General features: G+C 41.9%; 1 protein-coding gene across 1 annotated transcript; it reads left to right on the plus strand.

Annotated features, from left to right (window-relative positions):
* Positions 1-441: 441 nt before the first annotated feature.
* TMEM233 (transmembrane protein 233) lies at positions 442-14648 on the plus strand. Its single transcript, XM_068412430.1, has 3 exons — positions 442-731; positions 7913-8047; positions 12793-14648. Exons 1-3 carry the CDS (start codon positions 543-545, stop codon positions 12802-12804), a joined length of 336 nt encoding a protein of 111 aa, XP_068268531.1. The 5' UTR covers positions 442-542; the 3' UTR covers positions 12805-14648.
* The last annotated feature ends 1266 nt before the right edge of the window (positions 14649-15914 follow it).

The raw sequence follows: 15914 nt of genomic DNA on the forward strand, positions 1-15914 counted from the left end.
CTGACACGAGAAATGACAGTCTAGGAACGCAGCGCAGTTCTCCCCGGGGGTAGTGCCGACTCAGTAAAAGTTGTTTAACTGCAAACAGTTAAAAAGTTTCGGAAAAGACGGGACAGCCGAAGGCCGTGGGGCTGCGGACCGCGCTGTGCCAGCGGCGGCGGCGGCTCCTCGGGGCAGGACGGGGCTGGCCCGGGGAACGCCGCCCGCTCCGGCCGGCCGCAGCCGGGACGCGGTGCGGGAAACTCTCGACGGTGCTTGGTTGGTTTTGCTTTTTTCCGGTTTCTCCCGCGAATTTACTCCGGGGTTAAAAGACTTCGCGCAGAAGGAGCTGTCCGCGGGCACCCCCGCCCCGCCCCGCCCCGCAGCGCCGCCGGTGCCCGTCCCGGGGAGGCGCCGCTCCGCTCCGCGCCGGGCGGCTCCCTTGGCTCCGCGCCGGGCGGCTCCTGCGCTGGCGGCTCCCTGCGCTCGCCGCCGCGGGGTCACGCCTGCCCGGGGCGCGGCGCTGGGCTTTCCGAGCCGCCCGCCCGCCGCACCGCAGCCCCATGTCCGCGCTCCCCGCCGGTGCCGACATCAAGAGGGCTCTGGAGAACAGCCCCGAGACCAACATCGAGGATGACCTGCCCGACGGGCCGCCGCGGCCGCGGCCCAAGAACTACCTGCTCCTCAGCATCCTCGCCTGCTTCTGTCCCGCCTATCCCGTCAACATCGTCGCCTTCGTCTTCGCTGTCATGGTGAGTGGCACCCGCCGGGTGCCCAAGCGACCTTCGGCTTGGGGTCGGGTGTTTGGCGAGGCGACCTCCGGCTCGGCGCGGCGCTCCCGGCAGGTCCTGCCCGGGGGCCGGGGGAGCTGTCAGGGTAACGGGCATCCAGCCGCCTTTGGAACCACTTGTCCCTGGCGCGTGTGGACAAAGTTGGGCGAGGCAGCGAGCCTGAGAGCATCAGCGGGCTCAGGCAGGGTGGCCACTTAGCTATCCCGGCTGCAGATATAAAATGTGAAGTGAAAGGCAGATCAAATCAAGTTTTCAATATCAGGCTGCGTAAGGGAGGGAGGTTTATCCCAATTAATGGGATTTGTTACTTCAACTAACTTGTACACTGAATTGGACATAGTGTCTATGTGTGAAAGTGGCAATTGAGGAGCAGAAATCAGATTTGCGAAGGAACAGACGGGGTTTCTACTTCAGCTAATCAAATAAAATAGAAGTGTGTTTTTTCCAGGAGGCAAGTTTTTTAGCTTGATGCTATTTGCTAGAATAATACACACAACAATGACTGTAGGTTGTTGGCAAAAACCCTTATAAAATTGAATATCGAGTACACTGAGAGAGCAGCCTTACTCCTACAACCCTTAATTAATTTGCATAGTCCTTAATAATCCAGCAATCCCATTAACTTCAAAAGGATTGCTCGACTAGAATCTTCTTCTCTGAGTTAAAAGTTGCAGAGTCAGATCCAGACTTTTCTAATAGGATACATGATCAGTGTAATCAGTAATACTGCAATGTATTTCTGTTGTTCAGAAGCTGAAAAGGGTTTAAAACATGTCATGTATTTTCATCCTTTTTTTCTGACAGCCAGGCTGAAAAGGTAAGTAAAAATATAGTTGTTTCTTTTTGCAATTAAGTATAAGAATAATATCTAAAATATACTAAAGCACACTCTTTTGAAATTAGTTAGATTGATCAGAAATCACATTGCATAAGCTGGAAATTTACTTAAAGGAGCTATTCCAAAGCCATCTTCACAACCTTTTTTGTCCAGATAAGTATTAGCTGTCATTTTATTATTTTCTGTGTTTGTTTTCTTTGTTGTTAACTTAACTATACAATATGCTCTTTTCCTTGATTTGGGAAGATTTGGTTCTGCTGGTACCCAGCATCCTTTCTGTCTGTGGACACTTAGGGTGCTCTATAAAGTAATGAGAGCTGATCATCTGGGGCTGTGAGCATCTGTTGACTGTGACAGTGCTTTCACCAAAGCACCGGGGCTGCACAGAAGTTAATTGTCAAGGACAGAATTTGGCCTCTAAAGCTTTTTGCACCCCATATGGAGAAATCTCCACCCACACCTCAGTTGAAGTTCATGCAGGCTTTTGGAGTCAGGCTTAAGTAACTGTCACCAGGGGATATGTAGAAACCAGGGTGGGAAGAGCACTTCCTGAATGCTAAACAGTCTGTGCAGGTCTCAGCTGCCCACTCCCTTAAGGGAGGAAACAAAAAAACAAACCAATAACCTGCACTGTATGTGAATCCCTTCTGTTTCAATATAATTCTTAACCGTTTTAGGTTAAGTCTCCTTTTCCACGAAAATAACATGTCCAACTTCTTTTCCACAGCCCGATTCTTCTGCCTTTTAGAGCTGCAACCTGTAACTGCTCCATTAACCTCAACTCCGGGTTCTGCATTTTAACCTCGGCTGGTTTTATTTCCACTTCTGCTGGGATCTACATCCCTCCCTCAGTTTCTCAGCTTGTTTCCTAGAGTTGTGAAGGGTTAACACTGAGATACAAGAGTGGATTGTTTTCTTTTCTTACAGAAGATACATTTATAGTCTGCAGAGCTTGCCTGAGATCTTGTGTCAGAAGAGATACAGACCCATAAAAGTGGAGTTCTTTATAGATTTCCACTGCCTAGAATAGGCCTGGAAGGAGGAGTCCTGTTGGCTTCTAGAGGGGCATGGTGTTTGCCTGTGTCATGTCCTCCTTAAGTGCTCTCAATTCAGGCAATGTTTTCACTCTAAAAGTAGAGTCTGGGCTCTAACACACCCCCGAATTAAATGACAGATTTGTCTTCGGTCTCTTCTGTCTCTTCTGCTGCCCCATTTACAACTCTAGCACTGGTTTCCTCACTTCTTTATCACCTTTGGGAGCACAAACCTTACCATTTCAGATCTTACCTTCTTGACTATATTTTTAGAATCAACCTCTCCCAAGCTCCCCCTGTTGTGATAATAACCTTTTCTCGTTCCTTGCCTTCTCTGTGAAAGAAATCTTTTTCTTACGACGGGTAAGAGGATAGCTGGTAGAATGGACACTTAATGGCATCAGTGTGATGATATATTGGTATTACAAGAGCAGCCCCCTCAAACTAGTTGGTGTCACTGGCAGGTGTGAGGGTTGCTTGGCAGTTTTAGCAAATGGAGATCTGTTTTCCACAGGGTCCTGGCCAGGACTCCTGGCTGTAGAATTACTGTTCTCCTCAGTATTCCTCTGCAGTTCCAGCCAGATGCTGTCAGTTCTGCTTCCTGATGCTTCTAGCAGCTGTATTGTGTTGCTGTATGATTAGGTGGCTCACTCAACCCCAGAGGTGCCTCACTCAGACTTTCCTTATTCTTTCTCACATAGGTGAGACGACAGGCATCAGGGCAGGACTGTGGGATGCAGGTGCCAAGTCAGGAGGCTTCTATGACAGAAGAGACTTCTCTGATGCAAGGCTGTGGATAGGCAGTGTGTCACTGGGCTCTTTGGCTCCTTATCTGCAGTGGTGTCTTTCCCCCCTGTTGTGAACCTAAAGAGCACTTAGCTGGCAGTGAACTGCCAGTTGTATCTGAGAACTGGCTCAGGTGGACTGGCTGCACCTGACTCATGAAATCAGAGCTAGAGGGAGGCTGTGGGACAACTCTGAAAAATGAATCGGTTAGATATTTCTAATACCAGCACTGAGGTCTGATAGCTGAATGCATTTTGTTGGCCTTTCTCAGTTACAGCACCTTAGTTGTCTTTATTTCAAAGGTATGTATGTCAGCCTACTAATCTACTTCCATAGGGCCTTAGATGTGTAACAACTTCAAAACAGTCTCTCAAAAGCTGTTTCTCCCTGATTGTGTGCTCCCAACTCCCTCTTTATGTTGACACTTTTCTGTTTAATCATTTGCATGTTTCAAACAACATCTGTGGTCAAGCTGTGCAATCTTGGCTCATCTGCCTCTGATAGTAACAAGTTCTTTGACTGCCTGTTACCCTCGGATTCAGATGCCTTGTCTGTATATTAGTTTCCTTAAGCAGACGCAATGAGCAAGAGGGTGGTAGAAGTCATGGAACAGCAAAGGATGGAACTTGGTTTCTGAGGGGGTCACTGCTCCTAATTGGGATTGTAATGAGCCATGTACAGTGTGTTGGCTTTGGTCAGGTCAGTGGCTAGCCTAGTGACCACTGACCTGTACAGCTGTACTTCTCTTTAGTGAGAAAGTTTATTTGGAAAGTTTATTATTTATACAGCTTTTTTTAAGTAGCTTTTAGGTACCTGGACATCTAACACCGTATGGGACAGCCTGTACCTACCTCAGGAGTATTAAACAAAAAGGGTCAACAGCTGTTCTTAGACATTTTTACATAGCCCTTACCTCTGCAAACTGGTAAGCTTTTCCTCTGCAACACCACTTTCAACCTGTCCTCAGAGACGCAGAAGTCCAGCACTTGTTTGCATGTCTCCTATACAGCCTGCAGAGCAAAGTCCCCTTTCATTGTGTCCTGCTCATCACCTGCCTGTTTCATTTGCCAAAAAGCAGAGATCAAGCCTGGTTCTGAATTGCTCCCCAAGTCCCCCCTCTTCTTTCTCTTTCCCTGAAGTTGTTCTCACAGTGAGGAGTCACACTGAGCCAGCATGTCTCATTCTTCCTTTGGTCTGAACTTGAGAGAGTGTCTCATTTCCAGGCACAGCCAAATAAGGTTTGTTACAGGCTGGCTCATGGAAAGCACAGAAAATGTTGATCAGAGAACCTCAGTCTGGTCTGCCCAGCTTTGTAGGAGATGTAGAGGAGGATTTCTGAAGTAATTCAGTATTCTTTCTGCTTTTGCCATAAACGGTGCTCTGGGAACGTGGAACAGAAAATGCATGTTAGAAGGGATTAATAGTTTGTAGCTAATTCAGCAAATTTCTGTTCATATGAGGTTGTTTCATTGTTGAACTGAGAATATCTTTTGTAAATAGATGTGTGTGAACCTGATGAAGTCACTGAGATTGCTCAAGTAAATAAGCAGCTGCGGAACTGTAGCTTTAATTTAGTTTATTGACTTCATAGTGAGCGAGGTAGCAGAAACCTGAGAAATCATATGGTATTAGGTTGGAAATGGCTGAAATTTATTTGAAAAGTTGGACAGACCAAATGTCGCACACAGATACTGTATTCTGTATATATTGCCTAGCCCTGGGAAATAAACAGATGTAACATTTAAGGCTTTAGCAGTTAATGTTGTCTATGTCTAACATTGAAAACTGAAAGCTTGATCTAAGGGCCTTTTGAAGCAGACGGAAGTAAGTGGATTTCAAAGAGCTTTGCATCAGACCCCAACTACTCCCACAAACCTCTTTATTTTTTCTTGAATGCTGTCTAAGTTATGCCATTTAATTTAAACCTCTTAATAAAGAAACTTTTGTCTCCTTCCTGTCTCTCCCAAATCCTCTTCTTTATCATTAATGCTGTTTTGCTCCTCTTCATCGTGGATTTGTATTAAAATGACATTATTTATTAAAGTGTACAGGGTGAATTATTTATGCAGTACCTGCAGAAATCACACAGACTTTCTCCAGACTTCCTAAATACATTAGTAAAATTGCACAGAACTGCAAGGTGGTGCTGCCATGTCTTGCTTACAACTCTGTCTCAATCTTGAGACCACATGTACGGGGAACTGAGCTTAGAGGGTTTGCAGGACCACTCTCTAGTTGTCATGCGAAGTGAGTCCTTTGATGGGCGGGGAGAACAAAGTACAGGGCTGGGGTGCCAGTGATGCTTCTCCATGTTTCTGCCTGTAGCCACAGTCACATTCATAGTTGTTGACAGAGGCAGAAGGAGAAGTCAGCCTGCTCAAGACCAAGCCAAGCCATGTTTCTCCCAGTACTCCTTTTATTGACCTTCCTGAACGTATTTTGAGAAAAACTAAGAAAACTTTTCTCCTGTAGACAGGACTGCTGAAAACAGTGGAGTAACTTAGGTGAGAGGAACTGTGCCAGCCACCCTTTGTAACAGGAGGCCGCACTGGCGGAGAATCAGAGGTGACATCATCCTATTTGACTATGTGTTTGTGTCCATCTCTGATTTCCATCTCTTCCCTCTTTCCCCACTATATCCTTTAAGTCCACTAGCCAACCTCAATGAAATTTGACAGCAGAGCAGAGGAATTAGCAATATTCTTTAGGGAAATAAAATAGAGAAATGTTTAGGCATGTAGGCTTCCAGGAAGAGAAGAAATCTATCAGTGCTCTCTTTAAGGGCAAGAGTGCATCATCAGCTCAGCCTTTCTTAGACACCAGAGAATAAGTACCTGCACTTATCCTTGAGATGCAATTCTAGGAATATGGGCTTCATTGCTTTGGGACTGTCTTGGCACCAGTGATCTTACTGCAGTGCTAACACCAAGGATGCATCTAGCCCATTAACTTCTGTGTACTCACTAATTGACGGAACACACACAGATAACGTCCCTAATTATTTTTCTCTTTGGGGAAAAAAGGCTCTACAACAATGCTTGATATCCTCTGAAGTTCATTCCTTTCCTGCTCTCCACAGCCTCGGATCTTTTCTCTATTGAATTAGCTGTTGTTCTGTCTTTGCTACAAAAAGGGATTCAGAACTAAAGCACTCTCATAATAGCACTTGGTGATACCTCATGCAGTCATTTTCTAAAGACAATCTGAATTACTTAGTCTGCAGAACAGTTCACTTGATCAGGTCCTTCTATTTTTTCCCCTGCACCTCCCATTTCTGGGATAGTTCCTGGAATACTTAGGAGATACTAAAGAACAGGTCATAACCTGTTTCCCCGAGGAAGTATGCTGAGATAGTTCAATAGTGGAATCTGATAAATAAACCTGGACTCAATGTCATGATTTATGAACTCAAACTCTCCTGAACTTACAAAATAATTCTTAGTAATAATGCTCTTTTTAAAAATTCTTTGATAGTATCTTATTCTTGGGAAGAAGTAACTACAAACTGTGTTAGACTCGTGTACTAGAATACTTCAGTGTCCTCCACTGAATCTTTTCTTTTAAAAATATGGACTACTTAAAACAAAAATTAATTCAGAAAATCCTACAGTCTGTCTCACAAAAGACTAGAAGATCAGAGTGGTCCTATCGCACTTAGCAATCTCTGCATGTAATGAATATAAAGCATCTGCTAAATCATGGCTGGATAGAGATAAACTCAAGTCTGTTGAGATAATATCCATATGTCTGATGCATACCTCAGGATGTATGTGACAGTAATTATCACTGTGTTCCAAAAATGCAAAGGGACCGAATTTCTAGCCTGTGAAGATGGCACTCAGATGTTTTGTTCAGATGATGTGTATTTCTTTGTTTTGTTTTGTTTTGTTTTGTTTTTCCCACCACCAGCAAACTACCTATTAATCCTTCAAACTTTGTTTTGAAAAGTAAAACGTTGGAGAAATAGGAAATCAGTAAGCTTTTTTTAAGAAGTTTTCCTAAGGCTTTCTGTAAAAAAGCAGCCTATTAATGCTCCTTTTCATGCTTATGGTCCTAAGAAGCATAAGAGTTTATTTCATTGCAAGTGAAGTGGCCAACTAACAGTTCGCATGTACTACAAAAATATTTCTAGAGATAAAAGCCACTGATTTATGGAAGTGGGTGGATTAGAGTTGATTTGACAGCTTTTATGCTGCTGTGTACAAGAAAAGTCATCATGAATATAGCCTCACCACTAAAAATAAAAGAGCTGTAGTCGCAATGAAATGTACTGAAAATGAGTGGAACAGAAAACCAGACTCCCGGCTTGCCTTGGACTGTTGGCAGGGGGTGTTTATGTTTACAAAGCAAATCACCCTTTTCCAAAGTCCTTTCTACAGCACCAATGTGCACAGAACTTAATGTTACTTCAAAGTAGTCACATGGGTTTGTGTACAGATTTCTGTTTAAAAAAAAGTCACAGACTGTCTGTTTCTCTTCTACAGGCTTTAAACAGTTATAATCAAGGAGATATCGAAGGGTCAAAAAGACTGGGTCGCAATGCACTCTGGGTTGCTGTTGCATCAATTATCATTGGCCTTGTCATCATCGGAATCTATTGCGTAGTTCATTTCACAACGGTAAGCAAAATGCTACTAGTTCTAATGCAAGTAATTCTTCTCTGTGCATGGGCTTCAGAACACGAAACTAAAGATTATCAGAACTATCTACTAATGTTAAAATTTAGAGATGCATGCATGTTTTCTAAAAGGGCAATTTTTATTTATTTTGCAATTTAGAAATTTCTGTTGTCTGTGGTTAAATGCAAACAACTGTGTCTTAGCAGCAGCAGATTTTCTAGAAACTCTTGCAGCTCCCATAGGTTTTTCCAATTAGGTTGGTTTTTGTGCCCGTTAGTTTCATCATCTGCAAGATTAAGTGCATAGAGATCCTTAGATTTTAGGTAATAAAGTCCCCAGGTGCTAATTTTCAGTTTCATAACCTGTCCAACATATCTTTAAACGTTGCAAAGAGAGCATGACAGTCAATTACTATTTTACTGTTTGATATTAAGGTGATCATAACTATATCAAAAGTGACCACAAATGTAATTTTGACTCGGCTTGCTGTGGGAGAGGGTCGCTCCCTTTCAGTGCTGTGTAGTTGACTTGCCTTCGTACACCTGGAATGATAGCAAAGCAGCTCAACAAATGAATCTCTGCATACACAGATGGATCATAAACTTATTTGGAAAAAAGGGACAAAAGTAATTAGGTTATTAATATCCTTTCTTAAGGTTATGCAACAGTATGTTCTTTTCTCCATAGTAGTGTGCACTTCTCATTAAAATAACCTATTTAAATCAATTTATTATTGGCTGTTTTGGTTGGAGAGCCTTTCAGTGCAGTTACAAACTTATGTATAAACTATAAACAGAGATCACCTCATCCACCACTGAAACACAAACATCTTCAGGGAGTGGAATGGAGTAGCTGATTAAACATGTACAACCTTTTCAGACAAAAATTTGAAGTACGCCATGTTGAACTGCAGGGAAGTTAGTGGAGACGGGGTCCATTTCTGTAGGATATTAGTGGATGGTGCCGCAGAATCAGAAGCTTACTGTATATTCATTAATTTCCCATGCATTTTGCAAGTATGAATCTCTCTTTGGTTCGGCTTGTGTTCAGTTTGTTCAGCCCTCACAGATTTAAAACCAAGTCACTTCAGGCTGGGTATGCCAAGTTTTGTAATTGACAGCAGCAGTAAATTCCTCTGTTCACTTCTACTACCTTACTCATCATTTCTCAGACAGGGATAGCAGCTCAATATTTTTTTTTAAAGTAGGAGGAGAGCAGGGCAGCATGAGGACTGGCAGATAACACTGGACTGAAGCATTCACGTTAACCAGGGCATACTACCTACACTTAGTTGTAGTCAGCTCCTGCTACAGTGAGGACCCTGTGTGCTGAATGTATGAATGCTTCTTTGTGCTCACTGCCAGTTACTAGTGGTAATTAGCACTTTATATCTAGCTAGTATTTGTAAGCACCTCTCTCTCTCCTACCGTCAAGGAAATAAGGAGCAGTAAATCAGTATAATAGAACTTTATGTTTTTTTCTTAAGTTTTGTCTTTTGAGGATTTTTTAAAGTTGGTTTTGATTTTGGGTTGTTTTTTTTTAACAGAAAAATCTCTGTTAGATGGAAGCATTGCCAGGTGCCTGGGAACCCTCAGCACACTGCTGGGATATTAATTTCTGTATTCAGTGAATAGTTTCCTTAGAGGTCTCTTGGCCAAATGGTACCTTGAGTTTTGTGAGGACTCAAGGTTTACTGGATTCACCCTGCTCTCTGGCTTTCCCATGTCTTTACCACACCCCTTCTCCCTCTCATTTGTCACCCTCCAAAGAGCCTTTGCTTCTAAGAAAGTGTTTGATGGGAGCAACAGTCTTTATTCTTCTGATGTGAAGATGAGTGCACAGGAGCACCCAGCCGGCCTTTCCACCCTCCATGCTTTCCTGAGTCCCCTTTGTTGCCTTACTCTTGGACATTTATATTTTGTACTAAATTGTCTTCGAGTTTGACATGCCATTGGTGTGGATGGCATTGCATGCTCCATGCAGTTATCTCACATCCGTTTGTACCTTGGTCATGATTATTTACTAAGAGCCACTTTGCACTTCACTAATGTGAAGTGATTGCAAATTACTTCTATGCTAACTTTAATATGTATGCTTCAGTATTAGTAAGATAGTACAAAATAGCCTTAATAGGATAATATGATGGTCAGCCCTGTAATTGATTTATTTGATTACCATTAAGCACAGATTTGATGTTTCCATGACCTACACAAGCATTTTCCCTGAAAGTTAATTTAGACTTCTGCAATATGTATAAAAAGCTTGACCCTTCCAGGATTCATTACTGTGTGTTTTATCCACATGAAATTCATCACCTACCGTATTACTCAGTTGCTCCTGGAATGGGGTGCTGCAAAGACAGCTGTTTGCTCTGACCCAGTATATTCTTATGCTCCTTCATGCCTTCATGAATCCTGTTAGTAGCCTTTCCACTGACTTGAATGGATTTAGAGTCAGCCTTCCTGTCTCTTCCTAAGTATTTTGATCAGCAAAAGCTAATAATTTTGTCAGTGAATGAGGGCTCTCCAGTAGTTCACTATCTGTGTTTTCAGAGCAGTCTCCAAATTTTTGGAGCAGATTCCAAATTCTGTTTTGTTTTGCTTTTTGATAACACAGGACATTTCGTGTCTTTGGATTTTGTTTGAGTCCCACTGGCAGGATTTAGGAAAACACAATCCTGAGCTGGAACCCTCCTGCTTAAGTGGAGACCCCAAGTATCCCAAATGCTTTTCTTAACTGGATCTCAACATGTCATATTCTATTTCATGCAACCATAGGAATCACGCATTCTTATTCCATTGCTGGGTTTCCTGCATAGCCTGTTAGTAGTCTGAAACAATATGCAGCTTCTTACAGCACATTTAGACTTTCTCTAGTGTCTGAGTGACGCTTGACAGCACTGCTCAGGGCAGAACTAGAGCTCACGTGAGTTTTGCTTCCTAATTGAGCCACAAAGCATGTCATATAAAGCCCATGTCTTTTGTGCACCTCTCTAGGGGTTCTCTGCAGTCTAGGCAAGTAGGAGTGAGTCAAGCAGAAATGTGGAGAACTAGTAAGTGGTGTTAGAGTGAAGTAAAGACAAGAGCTATTTAATGCTTTCATAGAGGAGTGTGAACTTCTGACCCCTTCTTTAATCTCACTTAATCTAGAACTTCACCCCAAGGAAGTCACAGAAATACCACCTGTCAGCATGACTTCGAAGGCAGACAGAGAGACAGCCAGGCTGTGCAGCAAGTACGAGGTTATACTGTTTCATAATCAGTAGGGTCTTAAATCAAGCATATGTGCAGTAATGCAACATTGGTAATTAGTGGTAGAAGGAAAAGGAGTAAGCATTTAGTCTGTGAGCCAGGGACAGCTGTATACATACATTTTTCTTACTAACTTAGAAATAATTCTTCAGGGGGAAAAGGCATGCAAGATTATTTTTGTCTCTGCTGTCCCCTTCCTGAGGCTGTCAAAAGCCTTTGCAGCCATTTCACTGAGTGACTGTCTCTCTTTCAGAGACAGAATAAACCGAGGGCCAGTAAGATGACAGGAATGACACAGCCAGCTTCCAGATCTTTACATTGCCAGTCCTGTTCTCTGTACCTTACCATAGGAAAAAAAGAGTCGAGCAAAACTACCTGCCTTTCGCTGCAGGGATTGACCTGCCAGTAACTGCTGGAGCACGAAGTCTGAAGTCAGGGCATTCCTATTGTCTTCTACCCACGTTAATTCTTGGGGTCCACCTAGCCAGTGGAGCTCATACTGCTGCTTTTCTCTCAGTAAGGGCGCTAACTGATTATCTCCTTGATACCCTACCTCTTTTTACTGGATTTGTAAAAACGTAAGATCTTAAAGTCCTCTACCTGTCTATCAAATGTGTTCAGTCAGCTCAGAGGCTAAGTAGTGGGCAGACACATGTTGGTGCAGAGGCAACGTGATTACATCAGCCTCATTTCCTTAACAAACCATATTAAAAATTCTGGTCCAGTTGTTTAATCTGTGCATGGAGGAAATGTCCCCGCAATAGACTCTGTCCACTGGAGTCCTGAGTAGCATCCAAGAGACAATCAACAAAGGAGTTAATGCTGTCTGCAGGATATATTTAGTGTTTAGTGCCTCATGTCCTAGATCCCTTTTTAAGGAGCTGCTAAAAGGTAGCTGCTTGCTGGAGAAGGTATCTCAGGACTCCAGCAGAGAGCCCAGCATCCAGGGACAAGCCAGTGAGATCAGTACATCCACAGGTAATGCCTGAGACCTACCCCCAACACAAGAATTTGAGGGAACTTCTCAAATCTTTCCTCTCCTAATGCAGATGCACAAGAGAGGTTACCCAGTCCTTTTAAAACCTCTGTCATGTATTGCTGTTGTATTTACCTGTTGTATTTACCAAGTTGTCTACTGCTGAAAGTATTGTTCTTGGTTTTATGTACCACTTTAAGGAAGCAGAGATGCTGTTGACCTCATGAAAATTTGTCAAATAAGAGCCCATTTACTGACATTGAAAGATCCTAACTTGCATTAATTCAGGTAACCCAGTTTAAAAATTCAGTTCAGATTGACAGATGACCGGTGCCATTAGAAGCTTAGCTCTTTGATTCAAAACTGTATTGAACCACTAATCTAAGAGAACAAGAGAACAAGTGCCACTAATGTGGCATAATGTATCCATTAGATCTGTAGAATTAATAATTTAAACTCACAAGGCAAACTCTCTGTCTTTTCCTCCTTTAAAAATACATATTTCTGTGTCCTTGCAGCATGCTATCTGAAGACCAGGACTGCACTTGGAGGATATCATCGTGTAAATCTCGGGAGGGGAGAAAGAAGAAGAGAAGAAAACCCTTCATTCCAGACTGTTAGATTTGACCCTGCAAGTCTGCAGAGGCATGTTGCTGGTGGATGAACTGATAGTCCAGTTAGTTAATCAGCATGGCATGACCAGGTTTTCAAAATTATTGATTTACGAGGAATCTCAGTATAAAGCAGCATTTTCTCTTTTACCCTAATGTATAATGAGATCTTGCCCTAACAACTCCCTTTTCTCTCATTTACATGGAATGTATGCTGGATCCATGATGTTCCCCGGCTGACCCTAGCCAGACAAAGCCAACATATTTAGACTGTTTATAGTGCACAATGTAAGATCTGATGCACAGCCCGCTGAAGCTAGTAGAAGAATTCCTGTTGCCTCAGTGGGTTTTGGATCAGGCCATCAAGGACTTTTTTATTCCTTTAAAATAGTCTCAACATAACACAAGCGTAACCATGGGTTTGTGATTTTATCCTGTTATGTGGTTTTATAATATCATGGGCATACGCTGACTCAGAAGCTGCTTTCTTCTGTCATTCTCAGCTTTTAGGTCTTTACCTTGGATTTTTAACCACCTGGGACCGATTTCAGTCACTTGATTATTAAGAGACACTCTTCTTCCATAGCATCCATGTTTTTCTTAATGATTTTTTTTGTTTTATCGTCTTTCATTGTTGAACTCCCTTGACTTAGCTCTAGTCTTGCATTAAAGTTGCACTTATCCTGTTTTCCTCTTTGAACTTCACATATGTAAAAAGTTCCTATTTTTTTTATCTGACAAAGATCATCTTTTTAAATAGATGTTCTTCTTCATCCCTTTGTTATTGTTCCTCTAGCAAGTCACATAGTTCCGTTGTGTTCTGCTTTGTTCATGTCTTTTTTTGTTTAGTTCATCCTCTCATCTTACTATGAATTGTCTGTATATCAATGCAGTTAGAGAAGGACGGACTTTTGTACCCTTATTGATGTTACATAGACTCTTGCTGATCCCAAGATATTACTTAGTGAAGAGCCTTAGGTTACAGAACTGATGACCTCTAAATTACTGCAGTTTCTTGATACCTTATGAAAATTTGGCATGAGACAGCTGGTTTTTATTAGCTGAAAACTGTTTGAAAGAATATATTTGTTTTGTCACACAAATATTTCACGTATAAAGGAGTAAGCTCTGGTGAGCATTAAGACAGCTGCATCTTCAGCGGTTGTTGCTCCATCTGCTTTAATTATTACTACATCTTGAAGCAAGCTATGCCAACTTACACTTATTCTTCTTGCACTAACATAAATCCGGACCGACTGCCCAGAAATGCGTGGGAGTTTTGCAGGTGCAAGTGAGAAAAGAATCACGCCTGGCAGGAGCACAACTACCTATTAAAAAAAATAATAATCTCCCAGAAACCTTTACCTGTCAAAGCATATGCCTGGAAATAGCATGTATTTTCTGTGCCTTGGTATTATACTTCTAATGTGCTTTTTTGCTTTTCTTTCTGCCAAATTCTGTTTTTCATTGAAGTCAGTGATGCAGCACTTATCCTTAATTACTCCAGTACAAAACTTCATGAACACTGGTGAAATTGGTTGATTTCTTCAGCATTTACACTGATCGAATTTGTCCACGTGGGAATCTTGCCACTGATTTTGATGATCCCAAGAACTGGCTGTTGTGTGAACTCCTCTTTGGTTTTTGAATACTATTTCAATGGTCTGATATGTCTTGTGGGACTTTTAGTAGCTTGCCTTATTATCAGATATGATAGAACTGTCATTGAGAAGTGGAATAAAATTACTTTTAATTCATGTCCATTTTGGTATGTGGGAAGTGTCTTTCCTAAGTTTTGTTGCCTCTTCTATTTTAAAGAGTAATATCCCTTTTTCTAACCCCTTGGACAGTTTCAGAATAAAGTAAATCAAAGCAAAATCAGGATTTCTGGCCTACATGGTTCTATACAACTATTTTGTACTGTAGCTAGTACATTCAGAAGTTACTAGAGATCAGTTAATGCTCGAAATACCAGCAAGGTAGGCTCTTTGCTTCATTTTCAAAATAGCATCTAGAAAGTGTTGAGGCCTTTTCAAAATGGTCCCTTGGTCGTTTCTTCAGGGCTTTCCTACCATGAGGGGAAGGTGGTCAAATGAGGTCACCAAAGGAGGTCTCTCAGCAAGTAACAGAGGTCAGATTTCCACCAGCTTGAATTGCTGGCATCAAAGTAAACCCCATTGCATTGCTGTAGTAATAGTTTTCTACATCAGTGTACTAAAAATCAGTATGTAGAAAAAGTTTCATCGTTCTGCAAAATATTAAACTCCAGTACTGTAAAGTAAACCATAGCTAGTGTAGTGGTGTGATGGGAAGAAAGATTTCCAAAGTTATTTGGGCACTAGAGGATAGAGATAGGCAACCTGAAGTGTTTTTTGAAAGTGCCTAACAAGGGTTTAGATCAATGGGAGCTAGACACCTGACTTGTTCAGATGCTTTTGAAAATCATACTGGAAATCTAACTTGCATCTTGATGCTCATAAATATCTTTGAAGTCTCGCTCTTAAATATAATTGAGAATTGAGCCATTGTATCTTCAGTGCTTCTGAAGATAAATGTTGCTACCTTACAGTGCTATTGATTGGTATAAAAATAAAGGCTTTATATTAAACCACTTAATGTGACAGAGAGGGGAAAATGCAGCAATTCCTATAATGTCCTTTAGTGCTTCTATGTCATAGGTAATCTTATTTTTGCTTTACTAATGTACTGGTATCAGTTCTCTTCATTTATTTATGTTTACATAAATTTTCAACCATGTTTGAGAAATGCAGTCAAACACAGGTTGTGCTAGAAATGAGTATGGTCCTTGTACGACCAAATCATTCTGTTGTAGGTGTGACAGACCCATGCAAAGTGAGGTATCAGACATAGGGAAGCTAAATGACATTTTACTGCTCAAATCAGCAAGACCCCTGGTGATAGCAGTGGGTGTGGAAGGCAGAATGCAGTTGTCTGACAAGGAATTTGTACCTGCTTTATATTTTGAGGGGCATATGAACAAATTTCATTATCTGTGACAGGCTCTGCAG

The sequence above is a fragment of the Nyctibius grandis genome, chromosome 14, assembly GCF_013368605.1.
Source record: "Nyctibius grandis isolate bNycGra1 chromosome 14, bNycGra1.pri, whole genome shotgun sequence".
In the NCBI taxonomy this organism is placed as follows: domain Eukaryota; kingdom Metazoa; phylum Chordata; class Aves; order Nyctibiiformes; family Nyctibiidae; genus Nyctibius; species Nyctibius grandis.